The sequence below is a fragment of the Vigna umbellata genome, chromosome 9 (genome assembly GCF_029865625.1).
Source record: "Vigna umbellata cultivar VRB3 chromosome 9, Vumbellata_1.0, whole genome shotgun sequence".
Taxonomy (NCBI): Eukaryota; Viridiplantae; Streptophyta; class Magnoliopsida; order Fabales; family Fabaceae; genus Vigna; species Vigna umbellata.
This window is the reverse complement of record NC_142173.1, coordinates 11027335-11043498: the sequence shown is the minus strand read 5'-3', so window position 1 is coordinate 11043498 and position 16164 is coordinate 11027335. Positions and strand designations below refer to the sequence as shown.

Genomic DNA, 16164 nt, shown 5'->3' with positions numbered 1-16164 from the left:
CTTTCTGAACAATTTTGTTACGGTTCTCTTTCAATTATTCTTCTGCACCTCCTCATTTTGAAATTCTTTATGTTTTGTACCAAGTTACGAAATTCCAGAAGGGACATGTTAGTTAGGTTGGCTGCTTCTAGCTAAATTACTCATTTCTATGATTGTATTGAAACATTCCATTTTTTGTTTCAGTTTTAATTTTAATATACTTGAATTCTGCCATTATAAACTTCACAATTGCAATATATTAGTTTTCATCATTTGTTTCTAGTATTATTTGTTTCATTAGTGCTTTCACTGCAAAACACTCGTTTGAAGGAATTATAGGCCGAAGTACATGGTCATTCTGATGAACTTCGAAAACTAATAGATATACTAGAATTTTGTGACTATGAACAATGGGCTCATACTCAACAAGTCCAGGCTGATGCGCAAGCTCGTATGGATCAATTTCATCAATTTTTAGAGTTAATAGTGAAATCGCAATCTTTGTTCTATGGTGTCGCTTCGAGAGCAAATCAGTTGCATGTTGCGTTACCGACTAAGGACATATCTTTGGGATTTCCACATTTCGATGGTCAATCATGAGTGTTAGAACGAACTTTTAGGGCAAAAAAAATCTTTAATTATCACCATACACCTATGTAGAGAGTAGAGATTGTTGCAATGCATTTCGAAAAAGATGTTGTGCATTGGTTTGAAATGCTTCAACGTGTATCTGTAGTTCAATCCTGGATAGATTTGACACGCGCTTTGGAATCCCAGTTTGGTCCCTCTCCTTTTGATGCCCAATGGCTGAGTTGTTTAAATTACACCAAACTAGTACAATTTTCTATTATTATCTGAAATTTATGTCGTTGGCAAACCAATCAATTGGCTTATATGATGAAGCTTTATTAAATTGTTTCTTGAGTGGTTTACATGCTGAAATTAGACGTGATGTGGTAGTTCAAACTGCTACTTCTTTGATGAGAGCAATAGTCTTGGCAAAGTTATATGAGGATCGATACTCACCCACAATTAAATCTAATTCATTGCTTGTTCGATGTTATTCTCTGTATATTTGCTTCCAACTTTAGGTGTAGATCTTATTTTGGGAGCTAACTGGTTGAAAATGTTAGGTCCTTATGTGGCTGATTATGAAGCCTAAATATAAAATTCTTGTATAATGGTAAGTTTGTAGGAGATGTTGATAATGTTCCAATGCAGGCTCAATTGCATCATATCCGTAGAATGGTCAACACTAATTCCATTACAGAGGTTTATAGCATGAAAATGGTGGACCCAAATATTCAATCTTTTCCTTTGTTTGAATTACCAACGAAATATAAAACCTGAAATTGCATTATTGTTGCATACATATGGTTTTGTTTTCTCTACACCTTCAACTTTGCCTCCACAGCATGCGTATGTTCATTATATTCTATTAATGGAAGGATCAAATCCATCAAAGGTTAAGCCATATCGCTATCTCATAGTCAAAAGGAAGAGCTTGAGAGACTTATTAATGACATGCTTCAGGAAAGGATTATTTAACCAACTAAGAGTCCTTTTTCTTCACACTTGTGAAAAGAAGGATAATTCTTGAAGAGTTTGTATTGACTATAGAGCATTAAATGCAATTAATATAAAGGATAGTTTTTCAATACCTAGTGTTGATGAGCTGATTGATGAACTTTTTGGTGACATGATATTTTCTAAGTTAGATTTGATATCTGGATATCATCAATCTTGTTGAATTCAAAGGATCGTTATAAAAATAATTTTCGTATGCATCATAGACATTTGAGTGGCTTGTCATGCCCTTTGGACTCACAAACGCTCCAGCCACTTTTCAAAGTCTTATTAAGAAAATTTGTTCTAGGTTTTTTCAATGATATCCTTGTATATAGTTCCTCACTAAAGGAACATGTGTATCATTTAGAAGTGGTTTTGCAGATTTTAGAGCGTCATCAATTGTATGCAAAGTTCTCCAAATGTTCATTTGGAGTAGAGGAAATAGACTATCTTGGTCACACACTCTCGAGATCTAGGTTTGCTATGGATTGTAAAAGAAATGGAGGCAACCAAAATGTGGCCAAGACCAATTAACTTGAAACAGCTACGAGGTTTCCTTGGTTTTACATGTCATTACTAGCGATTTGTCAAAGCGTATTCCCAAATAGCAGCTCCATTAACTGATATGTTGAAGAAAAATGCTTTTAAATGGACTAAAGCAACGACCATGACCTTTACACAATTGAAGGAAGCACTCACTACAACATTGATTTTGGCTATACCAAATTTTTTGACTCCTTTTGTTCTTGAAACTGATGCTTTTGGCTTAGGGGTAGGAGTAGTTTTAAGTCTAGGTACTCATCCCATAGCTTATTTCTCTAAGAAATTGTCATTGAGAATGCAAAAGCAGTCTGCGTATACACTTGAGTCATATGCAATTACTGAGGCATTGGCAAAATTTAGACATTATCTCTTAAGCCACAAGTTTATTATTAAAACGAATCAAAAGAGCTTAAAGGAATTCGTAGAAAAGCGTTTGCAAACTCTGGAGCACTAATAGTGGTTACCGAAGTTCTTGGGCTTTGATCTCACAATCCAATATAAACTGGGAAAGAGAGTGTACATGTTAATGCGTTATTAAGAAGTGTTATGATGGCATAGTCAGAACCAACAAGTCAATGGTTTAAAAAGGTAGTTGCGACAACTCAAAAAGATGTGAGGTTGAAGGACTTATATGATCAATGTTTGGCAAATCAGTTACAGTCCCAAGAATATAGGATTAAGGATGGGTTATTGCTTTGAAAGGGTTGCATCATGCTACTAGTGGATGAGGACATTATTAATCAGGTGTTGTTGGAATTTCATTCTTTGAAGGTAGGAGGACATGTTGGAGTTGCAAAAACCATGGCTAGAATTTGTTCTAAATTCTTTTGGCCTAGAATGCAATTGAGGATTACAAAATTTGTTCGTGAATGTCAAATTTGCCAATAAGCTAAGGTGCAACAAGCTTTACCCACGGGGTTAACAGATAGTTGTTGAAGTTTTTGTTTACAACATAGTTAAATTGTATGGTGTACCTCATTCCATTGTCTTTGACAAGGACAAAGTTTTCATTAGCCCATTTTGGCAACATCTTTTCAAGGCTCAAGGTACCACACTTGCTATGAGTTCTTCATACCATCCACAATCGAATGGACAAACAGAGATTTTGAATGAAACTTTAGAGATGTATCTTAGATGATTCGTTTTTCACAATCCAAAAGGATGGTACTATATGCTTCCATAGGCCTAATTTTGGTACAATTCTTCTTTGCACTAGAGTATTGGAATGCTCCCTTTCAAGGCTTTATACGGTAAAGATCCTCCTACTGTCATAAGGTATGAAACTACTTCTATTGATGCAGTTTCTGTTCAAGATATGCTCAAAGCTCGTGATACAATCCTTCAGCATGTGAAGCTGAACTTGTCTAAGGCTCAACATGAAACAACAAGCTAATAAAAGAAAAAAGGATATGCACTTTGATGTAGGTGATTTGGTTTTAGTAAAGTTACAACCTTATAGACATCATTGTTGCCTTAAGGAAAAATCAAAAATTAAGCATGCGGTATTTTGGTCCGTCATGGCAAGAATTGGATATGTTGCTTATAAACTTAGGCTTCATGCTACTAAGAATTCACCGTGTTCCATGTATATTTGCTTAAGGCATGTAAGGGTAGTCCTTCACACACTTATTAACCTTTGCCTCTTATGACTACTAAAGTTGGTCCTTGTGTTCATCCATTGCAAGTTCTGGAATCCAAAATCATTATGAGTAGTCACAGTCAGTTTCGCAAGTACTAATTCAATGGGACTCATTGGATGTAGTTGCTGCCACTTGGAAGGATGTAGTTAAGTTACACAAATCTTTTTCAGAATTCAACTTTGAGGATAAGGTTGTTTTCAATGAAGGAACTATTGTAACGTGCAAGAAAAATGAAAGCCAAAAAATACTGAGCTGGATATGAGAAAAGTTAGTTATACTACAAGTACACATGACATGAGATCAGTAAGGAAAAAGCTAAAGGAAAAGCATGAGGCGTAAGAGAGAATGTATTTCTAAAAGATTGTGTGCTCTGAGGTCATTATGTGTGTGGTAATCTTCTCTTTGAAGAATTTTGTTATGTGTGTGGTAATCTTCTCTTTGAAAAATTCTGTTACACTTCTCTCTCAATTGTTCCTCTGCACCTCCTTATTCTAAAATTCTTTCTCTTGTATCAGGTTACGAAATTCCAGAAGGTACATGTTGGTTATGTTTGATGCTTCTAGCTAAAATACTCATTTCTATGATTGTATTAAAACATTCCATTCCTGTTTCAGTTTTAATTTCAATATACTTGAAATCTGCCATTACAAACTTCACAGTTGCAATATATCAGTTTTCATCATTTGTTTCTAGTACTATTCGTTTCACAACCAAACAATAGAAAGAGAATGACCAACCTCAACCTTTCCAAATTGAAAGATAAATTGCATAAATGTTTAACTTTCCCAATTCACATTTACAGCAATCCGATGAGATACTGTATTAACAATGAGTGAGCTTCATTCACCATCATGTCCAAGTAAAACAAAATACAAAGAGATTGTGGAAGGATATTTGCTACTCATCTTCCTCGGGATCAAAATCCTTAACCTTCACATCAGCATCTTCCCCATACTGGATGCAGTTGTCAATTTGGCCCAGTACATATTGTATACTGTAGATATAAGAATCCAACAAAAAGCATAAAACAAAAATAGGTTAGATAGAAGAATACAACAAAAAGTATAAAACAAAATAGTTTAGATAAACAAATCCACCAAAAATAGGTTAGATAGAAGTAAAAAAAAAGGTAACAAATGGAATGGTTAGACTAGCATGGCCTATAAAGATAAGAAATAAGAGTGAGTAATTCATGTAGTTTGACAATATTATTTTACCACAATATTACTATAGTTATTTAAGTCCGTGAACATGATTAGTAATGCCAACAAGTTATATTGTTCCAAAATAAATCTATTGTTATAATCAATTTTAAGATAATGAATTGTTTGGATGAAAACAAATCAGACTTTACATAACAAAAAAAACTAATAAATTTTATAAAAAAATGTACTTTTCTTCAAAAAACAATTGAAAATGGGAAAAAATAGTTTGAATTCAAGGAACACAACAGAATACCAAGTTGGCATGTTAATTCCAGAGTACAACATACTTCATATATCTCATGAAGACAAGTCTATTTTCTTAAGCGATGAGACTTATTCTTCCCCCAACTCACTATTCAAACTGTATGTTCTATTCGTTTCATCCATTATACTACAGAGGCAAATTCTAATACAAAATCAAGTCAAAGTTCATTTATCTCAAAGCCTGCAACGATTTGCCAACTCACAGTCATCCAAAAGCTCTGGAAGCACAAGCTACAAAAGCCATAATTTGAGTTCATCTGGTAGGAATCAGTTTCTTCCTATCTAATAAAACTGACTTGTATTGATTGAGAAAAGAAAATATAATGAAAACATAAGAAACTGATACAATTAATCTAGATCTTCTGTTTATGACATCTATATCTATACTTTCTCTCTGAATAATTAACATTCCCTCCACTGACCAGTGCCTCATCTGAACTGCCGTCAAGCTTAAGCCTTTTTCCTAGGAAAACAGGTGTAAACTAGGGAATGTTAAGCGATGAGACTTAATTAACATCTATATCTATATTTTCTTAAGCGATGAGACTTATTCTTCCCCCAACTCACTATTCAACTGTATGTTCTATTCGTTTCATCCATTATACTACAGAGGCAATTCTAATACAAAATCAAGTCAAAGTTCATTTATCTCAAAGCCTGCAACGATTTGCCAACTCACAGTCATCCAAAAGCTCTGGAAGCACAAGCTACAAAAGCCATAATTTGAGTTCATCTGATAGGAATCAGTTTCTTCCTATCTAATAAAACTGACTTGTATTGATTGAGAAAAGAAAATATAATGAAAACATAAGAAACTGATACAATTAATCTAGATCTTCTGTTTATGACATCTATATCTATACTTTCTCTCTGAATAATTAATATTCCCTCCACTGACCAGTGCCTCATCTGAACTGCCGTCAAGCTTAAGCCTTTTTCCTAGGAAAACAGGTGTAAACTAGGGCCGTCTTGGCCAATGAACCTCCAGTTGGTCCATGGTGCTATCTTCAACTATAATAGTTTAATTTATATCATATTATATTTTTTCTTTTTATCATAGAAATAATTTACACCTGTTTTAGTTCATACCATTCAAATCTAATATTTTCAGCATCACCCATGGTAGATATATCCAATACCAGTCTATGATGCACAGCCACGAGCAAAATTATATCCGCTATATACCAACGATATAAATATAAGAATACTCAAGAAATGAACTGTAGCTAGGATATGCAAGGAAAAGAAAGAGAGAAGCATACCTTTTTTCCTTCCTCAAGTCTAGTGGTATAAAACTCACCATGCTATAGTTACTAACCTGTTCAGAAAGAGGAAATAAATAAATAAATAAAATGATAGGGACTGATTGTCCCATGAAGATATATGGGAATGGATTAAGCAGAACCAATTCCCTTAATTATTTTTTAAGATTGATCCCAAAGGAAACGCAAATTTCATATATATATAATTATTTTGAAGGAATGATTAATAAGTATACAGTGACTAGAAACATAGCAAGATTGGGTTAGTTTAGTAGACTGGCCCCATATTTGGAAATAAAATGCAGTTAAATAATAACACAGGTGGCCTATCTGAACCTCATAAGTATGATTGCAGTCAGACAAAATATGATATTTAAAAAAGGAACATCAGCCCGATAATGTTACCCAGAAATTTAATGACAATTCATGCTTGCTTAACATCACCCAAGTATTACTTTTACATAAAAGAAATAATAAGACTTTTAAGGTGTATGTTAGGAAAAAGGTTCAAAGTTAGAAGTTACAAAACACTTATCAGTAGTTGGACAGTTTATGGGTGGTTAGAAGAAGTTATTTAATCTAGTAAGGGTTATCTTTTAAGGAGGAAACGGTTCCTCCTGGTGGTGGTGGTGTGTATTTTGTTTCAGAACAAGGTTTGTCTAGTGTAGAAGGGAATTTCTTCCCTTGGAAGCTGTTGGATCGAATGTTTTCTTGTATTATGTTTTTCAGAATTAGAGTGTTGTTTATGTTGTGCAATAAGATTTGTGTGTTAATTTCTTAAGCTGAATTATAAATATGGTTTCTTGTCTCCAAGAAACAACAATTGGCCCAACCTGTCGGATTAGTCAAACACCATGGAGAGCAGAGTGAGTACATTAGAGAGAGCTCTTAACGAGAATAGAAAGGAAACTAGGGCCAACTTTCAAAGGTTTGGAGATATGATGGAGGATATCTTGCAAAGACTCAAGAACATGGAAAGAGAGTCAGATGGAAGAGGTTTCACCTAGGGAGAGAATCAAGTTGGCCTTCATTAGTATGGAAGGCAGGGCCAATCATTGGTTCATTTTTGGAGGAAGAAAATCAAAACACCAACGTGGGAAGAATTGAAGGAAGCATTGACATGAAGGTTTGGAGGAAGGGATAGATCTTTAGTATATGAAAAATTGGTTGTTGTCAAACAGCAAGGAGAAGTGGAAGATTACATACAGGAATTTGAGATGTTAGTAGGCCAAGCATCAGACAGATGAACAATTTTGGGTATCTTTTTGCAGGCTTACATGTTAATATTCGAAATCAGATCCGACCACACAATCCCAAGGATCTATTGAGAGACATCGAGATTGCTAGATGTGGAAGGAGTTTCAAGTGAGGTAAGGTCAGGGGAGAGAACAACAACTAGAAGTAATTTGTATCCTAGTCGTTTTCAAGGGAGTGGAGGAATAGTTTCTCGGGTAGAAATGGTGAACGAGACCTAGACTGAACCAAGAAGTTCCAGTCATGTTAGCACGGCTAGAAGAAATGGAGAGGGAGTAACCTTGGAGTCTAAGGTGGGCAGTACGAATACAGGAGAAAAAAAACCAAAGGATGGCGGAATTTACCTTACCCTGAATATGTCAAGCGTAGGGAAGAGGGCATATGTTTTCAATGTGGAGGACCATACAGTCCTGGTCATAAATGTCCTGATAAGAACCTTCAGGTGTTAATTTGGGGGAGAATGAAGAGGAAGAGGAGCCTAAAGAAAGAGAAGATAAGGACCATTGCGATCAATTTCCAGATTTTCACCTTGAGGACAAGGTTGTTCGGAATTCGAGGAGTATTAATAAGACTTTTACGGTGTATTAGGAAAAAGGTTCAAAATTAGAAGTTACAAAACAGTTAACAGTAGTTGGACAGTTTATGGGTGGTTAGAAGAAGTTATTTAATCTACTAAGGGTTATCTTTTAAGGAGGAAACGGTTCCTCCCGATGGTGGTGTGTATTTTGTTTCAGAACAGGGCTTGTCCTGTGTAGAAGGGAATTTCTTTCCTTGGAAATTGTTGGATGTTTTCTTGTATTATGTTTTTCAGAATTAGAGTGTTATTTACGTTGTGCAGTAAGATTTGTGTGTTAATTTCTTAAACTGAATTATAAATCTGGTTTCTTGTCTCCAAGAAACCTAACAAACAAATAAGGATAAACTCAATTGCTTATTTAGACTTAGACATTGTTGTCAACAAAAATCCACTATACTTCAGTCAATAACAATTCTAATAATATAGCTATCTATGTTCTATGTTCCTTGGTAGTAGTCCAACATTCTACATAAACATAACACACATATGACGGAAGTGTAAATTGCTAACAAATTGTGAAAATATAACATGACATGGTATATAGCCTAGACATTATGAAGAGGTATGTAGGGAGATGAGGCCCAAAGAACTATTGGTCCACTCTTAGTGGAAGAATACGGACCCTAGCAAATGGAAAGTGTATGTGAGGAGAAGGAAGAAAGGCATTATGCAAGGTGCCGAGCTAGAAGGGTTAGTAGGGTCAATATCTTGAGGCTGTTAGAGGTTGTTAGAGTGAAAAAAGAAGGAATGCCGTTATAGGGGATGTGGGAAGAGAGAGAGAGAGAGAGGAGGAAGGTGTTTGGGATATAGAGAATCATCTGTATTTCTCAGTTGAGGAGCTCTGCTCTGGAAATGGGAGTCTACTCCTATTGATTTTCCTATACTTTCAATAATATCATATACTTTTCTATTACTTGTATGATCTGTTTCTTTCTGTCTTCTTAGTTCCCATCACATAATAAACGGTTTAACATTGAAAACCAACATGTACACAGTTTATTAACTTAAAATATTATTGGGAAAGGAGGATAATGGCATAACATAAAATCACAGATGACCTACCAATTCAATCAAAGCTTTATTCAGCTTTGCATACTGAGGACCCATCCGTTGATTCAATTCAGACAGTAAAAAGGTTGGCTCTGGATCCAAAAAGCTAAGAGCAAAAGTATATTAAAACTCGAATGAATGAAAATATGAAAACAAATTTGGGAAAGAAAATTTAGTGACAGTGATTACTCATCAAGATCTTTCTTGTTAGTCACAAGGTCCATCTTTGAGAGGATATTAACATGGGGTAGTTCAAGTTGAACCATTGCAGAAAGGCATGCCATGCATCCGCTTATAAATTTGGTCACATCTGTCATGAACTGGAAACAATTTAAAATCATTACAGCTGGAAGCCTAAAGAAATACGAGAAAGCCAAAAGCTTAAAAGAAAATATGATTTCAGCAAACTACCACAAACCTGAGAATCAAGTAAGTAAACAGCACAAACACTAAAATTTTTCCGTTTCAGATGTTCAATAAAATTCTTAAACACGGGAACGTGTGAATAAAGTTCTATCTGACCTGCAAAACATTACAATGTAAAGCTGATTTATCACAACTTGTCAAGCCAACCAAAAATCATGATAAACAACCGTAATATAGACTTCAACATTACAGAAACTGGCCATACTACCGTTCTGTTCTCAATGAACAAAATTAAAGTAGTTCATTATACCACCCCTTCTGATTTGGTGGCCTTGCATAAGTGTTATTGCATTTTATAACTATAACAATATTATCACCAACTCATAATCACAATATCCTCCAAAAACTTCAAACATCAAACTTCCGATACTAAAACATAACTAAATAACAAAAAAGGTAGAGAACAGAGCGTGAATACCAGGGCAGTCAAAAACCAAGTAATCATCATCCAAATAATTGTCCAACTCCTCAGTGAGCCAATCATCCAGGTTATCCTCAAGGTGCCTAAATATAATTATTAAGGCAACCAAATCTTAAATCAAATTTTTAAAACAGCAAAAGCTAACATGGGTACACATGGAGATAAACTGTACTGCTAAACATAATTGAGGAAAAAGGATACTCCATGCAGTAAACAAGACCACCATTAGGACCCAATCCCAGCTCCTCCATAACATCATCCAGAGAAATGAGTTCCCTAATATCTGCCAGCATCGCAGCCCACAAAAGTCAAGCTCCAAGGATAACAAAAATCCAAACCCTCAAAAGAAATAAACCACATAATAACACACTTTATTTACCCATTGCAACAGGATAGTCAAAATTTTCAGCAGCAGGATCAAGGTTCACAACATGAATCGTTCGCCGCGAAGCCACACAGTGTTCATACAAACTCGAGCAATAGGTAGACTGATTGCACAAAAAACAAGACACACAGATAATTGCATTTTTGTTAAATAGCAAATTTAAAACCTCGGTATGTGGTTTACTCAGCAAAATCTGTGAAAGCAATAGAATTACCTTGCCACTACCAGCAGGACCTATGACTAGTTGTGCATAACCCATGGTAACCTTGTGAAACTGCAAGGAGGTTTCAGAAAGTACAGAGGTAATTGACTGCCCGAAAGGAAGCGAGAACTGCAACAGTAATGTAAGCAGTACACCAAACCGCAACGGCCAACAGCAAATTCACCACATCACTGTAGGCCATACACCACACACTACTACAAAACTGAACACACCAAATATCAATCGCAAAAAAAAGTAAAAAAAATCGCTTCATTTCCACTTTGTGGTTCTCCCTAATTGCTTTCGCAGTGCAAAATGCTAAATATTATGGTGCTTGGGATTTTTATTGATTGATGGTTATCAAACTCGCGAATTAACTCGGACGAGTTTAAGCTTCCGAGTCAATTTGGAAACAACTCAATTTTGATGTAAACTATAGAATCGGATAGAATCCGTGAACTCCGTCGATTTTGCAACTGAGTTGACAAGTTCGAAGAGAAGATTTTTTAAAACCCAAAATAACATCCGTGAAGAAAACTCACTGATTAGGGGATTACGGCTCCACTCTTGTTATTCTTCTGCCCCGCACCGTTCCTTCTTTCCGTCGTCTGGAAGTAGAAGCTGTGATTGGGGTGGCTGTGGTTGGGTGGAGAAAGGGTGCAATTTTAATTTTTTAATTGCTTCCATTGCACTAATTTCGTTGCTTAAAAAAATGATATTATATTATTTACGATATATTTTGTTTATTAACGTTTAGAATTATAAATTATTTTCAGAAGAGGATGGAAAGTATAGGATTGTACTGTGTAAAAGAAAGAGGATTTTATATTGAAAAAATATTTTGCTATAGTTTTTTTATAACATTTTGGTATATAATGTATAAGTTGTTATTTTTAACTAATTTATTATTTATTTGTTATTACGTTGATGTATTTTTAATGTAATAAAAAATATACTTATATTATATCAAAATGTTATAAAAAAAAGCCTGTGTTAATTTTAGTGATGTTGTGTGGCAACTACATAATATAATTTATATTATATTATATAAATAATATTTTAATTGAATTTTATAATTAAAAGTTAGGAGTTTCAATTTTAAATTTTAATTAGAAATTATTTGGACCTCAATCCAGTAACCTTCTGTTATATATATATATATATATATATATATATATATATATATATATATATATATATATATATATATATATATAATGTAACTAATTAAAAGATAATAATATAAAAAATATTTCAAAAATAATATAGTAATCTAATAATAATAATAATAATAATAATAATAATAATATTTCATTAAAAAATATAAAATGTTATTTACATAATCATATAATAATATAGTATTATATTATTTATAAATAATTTTAAATTTTTTATTTAAAGTAAACTCTTTTTACAATTAGAGTTTACAAGTAAAGTTTATTAGGTTCCTATAATTTTATGTAAACTCTCAAGTTTTACCATGCTAAGAAACAAATTAAGTTTAGTAAAAATAATGAAAAAGATTAATTAATGAATTTGGATGATAATAACAAAACCTGTGAGAAACGTGTTAGGGTTTGACTGTTTGAAGGAGAGAATAGCAGAGAATAATTGGGAATCGAAAAGGCTAAAGGTCTTCAAGTAGATGATCCTGTTTTAGTTTAATTTTATTTTCAGGGAAAAGAATAATAAAAAATAAAATAAAAATTAATTATTTCTGTGTGCTTTTATGAATATTAAGTTTGTAATTTACATCTTTATATTATGCAATTTTAAAATTATTTTAAATATTTTATTAATTATATTCAATTCTTTTTCAACCCGTGTTTTTTTCTTTAAATTTCGATTATGATGTATTTATGACTCTTATGTCTTGATAATACTTACTTTGCATAAATGTGGTACTAAATAGAATGACAAGGGTGGCTAAGTGAGTCTCTTCTCAAAATTTTATTTATTTATATATTTTGCAAAACCCTGTATTCAAAATAGCAAAATCAAGAAATAAAGTTTTCTATTAGAAGAAAATCATTCACACAATTACTAGACAATATGCAAGAACGACCTCCATTGAAGGACAAATTTCTAATCAAGAAAGGAGAGCTGAGTTCATCTCTTTCTAGAAAGACAAAAAGTTAATTACACCCAAATTCATTGACACAGACTGGTTTAGTGCATCTAACTTCCAATTTCTTTAATTGTTGACTAACCAATGGCTTAAATTCTTTGTAGAATCCCAAGGTACCTCCTACTTGACTTGGTAAGAGTATTTTATTTTAACTTTAAATACAAAGATAGGGTAACATTCAACAAAGTCAAAGCTATAGACATAATTCTGGACAATGATATTTGGAAAATTGTTGCAAATTTTATCATTTAGAATACTAATTTGATAGTTATTTTAAGGATGATATGATGATATAAGTGCTAAATTTTAAATTAATAAAATAATTTTTCCTTTTCTTTCAATATTGTATGAGTTGTCTGATGTATGGGGAGTTCAATTTTATTAAGTTATTTCATTTAGGGAGTTATCTTTAAGAGTTCATTTTTTATTTATTAAAAAAATGGGAGAAAAGTTTAAAGCAAAGCATGATTTCTTAAAGACTATTTAATGTTTATCTCTTGTATAGTTGTATTTGCAGGTTATTAAAAAAAAACCTTAAAAACATATTTTAAGCATCATTAAAAAGGGAAAAGATTATTGGTAAAAGAAGAAAATGATTAAGATTAGTACTAAAGAGTAAATTTTGACGATGATAAAAGCAATTCCAAAGAACTTAAAGTGATGACAAAAGATATTGAAAGACTTGTATTTTATTTATGTATGTGATTAAGGTTTGGGTAATAAGTCATATATTAGTTAACAAATTATGTGTAGAACTTAGCTTAAAGATTCATAAAACAAAATGCACAAAAATCGGTCAGGAAAGGTTTATTTCACATAAAAGCTTTGTGATAATCTATTAACACTAATGATAATCGATTATTCGAATAAAATTAAGATTTTCATAAAAAATCATGTGATAATCGATTGTTCACTTTTGGTAATCGATTATCACAACAAAAACATGTTTTTAGAAAAGCTTTTACGATAACTTGATTATCTCTTGAAATAATCGATTATTAGTGATATTTGTTGTAGAAAAAGATAGGTCAATACTTTCAACCAAGAGGAAGGGTGAATTGGTTTGACTTTAAAAATATGTTCTTTCAAAATCTTTTTGAAATCTTTGATGTTTCTTGGAATGCAATATGAAAAATAAATGAATCAACAAATAAAAGAGATAAGGAAGAGAAAGATTAACACACAGATTTATACTGGTTCGGCCAAGCCTACATTCAGTCTTCTTTCAACAACCTTAGTTGAAGGGATTCCACTATATTGATAGAGTTCTTACAAGCAAGACATACAAAAACAATCATCTCAATGTACTGTCCTTCTTAACTCAATACCAACTATAACAACCCAGAAAGATCACCCACTTTCTGTCACCTTAGAGCAATCCCAACTCTAAGAATACCTTGAGAGCAATCCCAACTCTCAATGAAAACAATCACAGTTCTCTCCCCCTGGCACAACAGCACAAGAACTCAATCTACAGATTGAAAAAGATAAACTTGATCTTCATAGTAGACTCTCCAATAGAGTAGATATGATCAGTAACCTTTAAACACACTTTTTGATAGAATCTTGATGAATAAACCCAAAGTTGATCCTTGATTCTTTAAGATGATTCTTGGATGCTTTCTGTAACAAAACTTAATCACAATATTAGTTATAAAATTGTATATTCAAAGATTTTTTTTGAAACAGCGCGCAAGACAGTTATTTATAGCATTTTCAAAATCCTAATGAATTTTAATCGATTATGTTATTAATGTAATCCACTACGTTTTTCCTGTTAGTTTAGCAATTTTTGACACCATTTCAAAATTCGAATTTAAACGATTATATGGTGCATGCAGTCGATTAAACACTTCTTAACAACCAAAAATAAATGCAATATGACCGTTATAATAGTATTGACTTGAAAGAAATTGAATTCATCATTTCAAAATGACTTAACCGATTATACAACTCATGTAATCGGTTATGTCCAACACTTAAGCAAAAATTCAATTTCAGACTTCTTTTAAACCAGATTTTCACTCTTTTGAAAAACATGTATTGGCTAACTTTCTTACTTAAGTTGTATACCGGATTATGTTAGAAAAGTTTGCCTCCAATAAAGCATACTAGAAATCTGAGACAATTTAACATATTACATGGATTTCTTAGTAGATTAAATCATACCAGAAATACATTTTCAATCTGTTTAAACATGTAAACCTTTTTCCAATCATTAATACATGTATCAAGCGCACACATCAATAATATCAAACATTTGTTATGCCATTTTTGTGAAAGATAACAATAGAACAAGTCCTTAATGTCTATCAACAAAAATGTCCATTATACAATGTTCATCATCATGTACATCATCAAAAACAAGATATTCAAATAGTCATTCTCAAACAATGAATATGCATATCACATATATAATCACAATGAATAAGACTTCTAATGGAGAGAACATTCGTGAATGTCTTCTTTGTCTCTAACGTCCACTTCTGATATATTTCAAATAGAGCAGGTGGATGCGTGTAATAGGTTATCTGCATAGAATATAGTAGATTGTACATGGAATGAATATGTCTTAACTCTTATCACTTTTGTTGTTTTTGAACATTGAATATTTAACGACATTTAATGCTTGTTCATAACAACAAATTGTTTTTTTACATTTTCTACTTTGAGGTAGCGTTTATCATTTAAGCTTTTATCTAAGATACCAAGCATTGAATAAGAACTTCATTGTTGGACGAAGTGAGGGGTTTAACTCATGGTATCGTCTAGTTTGTTGTAAAAGCTTTTTGGGATATTTCCTTTTTAGAGTAAGAGTGTTTATCGTCTACATGTTTTTGGATATTTATTTAAGGCTTTTAAAGGGTTTAGCCAAAGGTATTGTCTCAATACCTTTTTACTTCTTAAGAGTTCAACTGATTACCATTTGGTACAATATAACTTATGCATTTAACATAAGTCTCATAGATGCTTTGACTTGGGTCTTTTAGCGTTGCATATGGAAGTTTTAACTTAGTTATTTTATGTTTCATATGTATCTAAGTGTTTTCCTAAGGTTTCCTATGTTACTAGATGATTAGGATTTTGAGCCTAACACTTATGTTTCTACCTATACTATTCTTCTAGTTATAATTCTTATCTCGTTTAATATTATTTGATTAAACTTCAAAATATAAGAGCGTTTAAACATATAAGTTTTATAAACGATTTGATCTTAAAAAGTGTTAGTAAACAATAAAGTTAAGGCATAAAATAAAAA

The 16164-nt window shown here is 32.6% G+C and overlaps 1 protein-coding gene across 2 annotated transcripts; it reads right to left on the bottom strand.

The window, feature by feature from the left end:
- Positions 1 to 4460: 4460 nt before the first annotated feature.
- On the bottom strand, positions 4461 to 11448 carry LOC148192527 (uncharacterized). Of its 2 annotated transcripts, XM_088098314.1 has the most exons (10): positions 11320 to 11448; positions 10790 to 10849; positions 10570 to 10678; positions 10392 to 10473; positions 10188 to 10273; positions 9762 to 9865; positions 9533 to 9663; positions 9356 to 9449; positions 6463 to 6518; positions 4461 to 4725 (listed from the first exon to the last, which is right to left on the bottom strand). In XM_088098314.1, exons 2-10 carry the CDS (start codon positions 10832 to 10834, stop codon positions 4629 to 4631), a joined length of 804 nt encoding a protein of 267 aa, XP_087954440.1. In that variant the 5' UTR covers positions 10835 to 10849; positions 11320 to 11448; the 3' UTR covers positions 4461 to 4628. The 2 variants fall into 2 exon arrangements, with proteins under 2 accessions (XP_087954440.1, XP_087954439.1); XM_088098313.1 differs by lacking the exon at positions 11320 to 11448 and having other exon boundaries at positions 10790 to 11004.
- Between the last annotated feature and the right edge of the window lie 4716 nt (positions 11449 to 16164).

What these genes read in the sequence shown, in the direction of transcription:
- LOC148192527 (XM_088098314.1), bottom strand. Translation starts at nt 10,834, where the DNA reads ATGGGTTATGCACAACTAGTCATAGGTCCTGCTGGTAGTGGCAAG. An exon ending in TGACTATCCTGTTGCAATGG is followed by an intron (nt 10,474 to 10,569) that starts GTAAATAAAGTG and finishes CGATGCTGGCAG; the next exon opens with ATATTAGGGAACTCATTTCT. An exon ending in TTTACTTACTTGATTCTCAG is followed by an intron (nt 9,664 to 9,761) that starts GTTTGTGGTAGT and finishes AATTGTTTCCAG; the next exon opens with TTCATGACAGATGTGACCAA.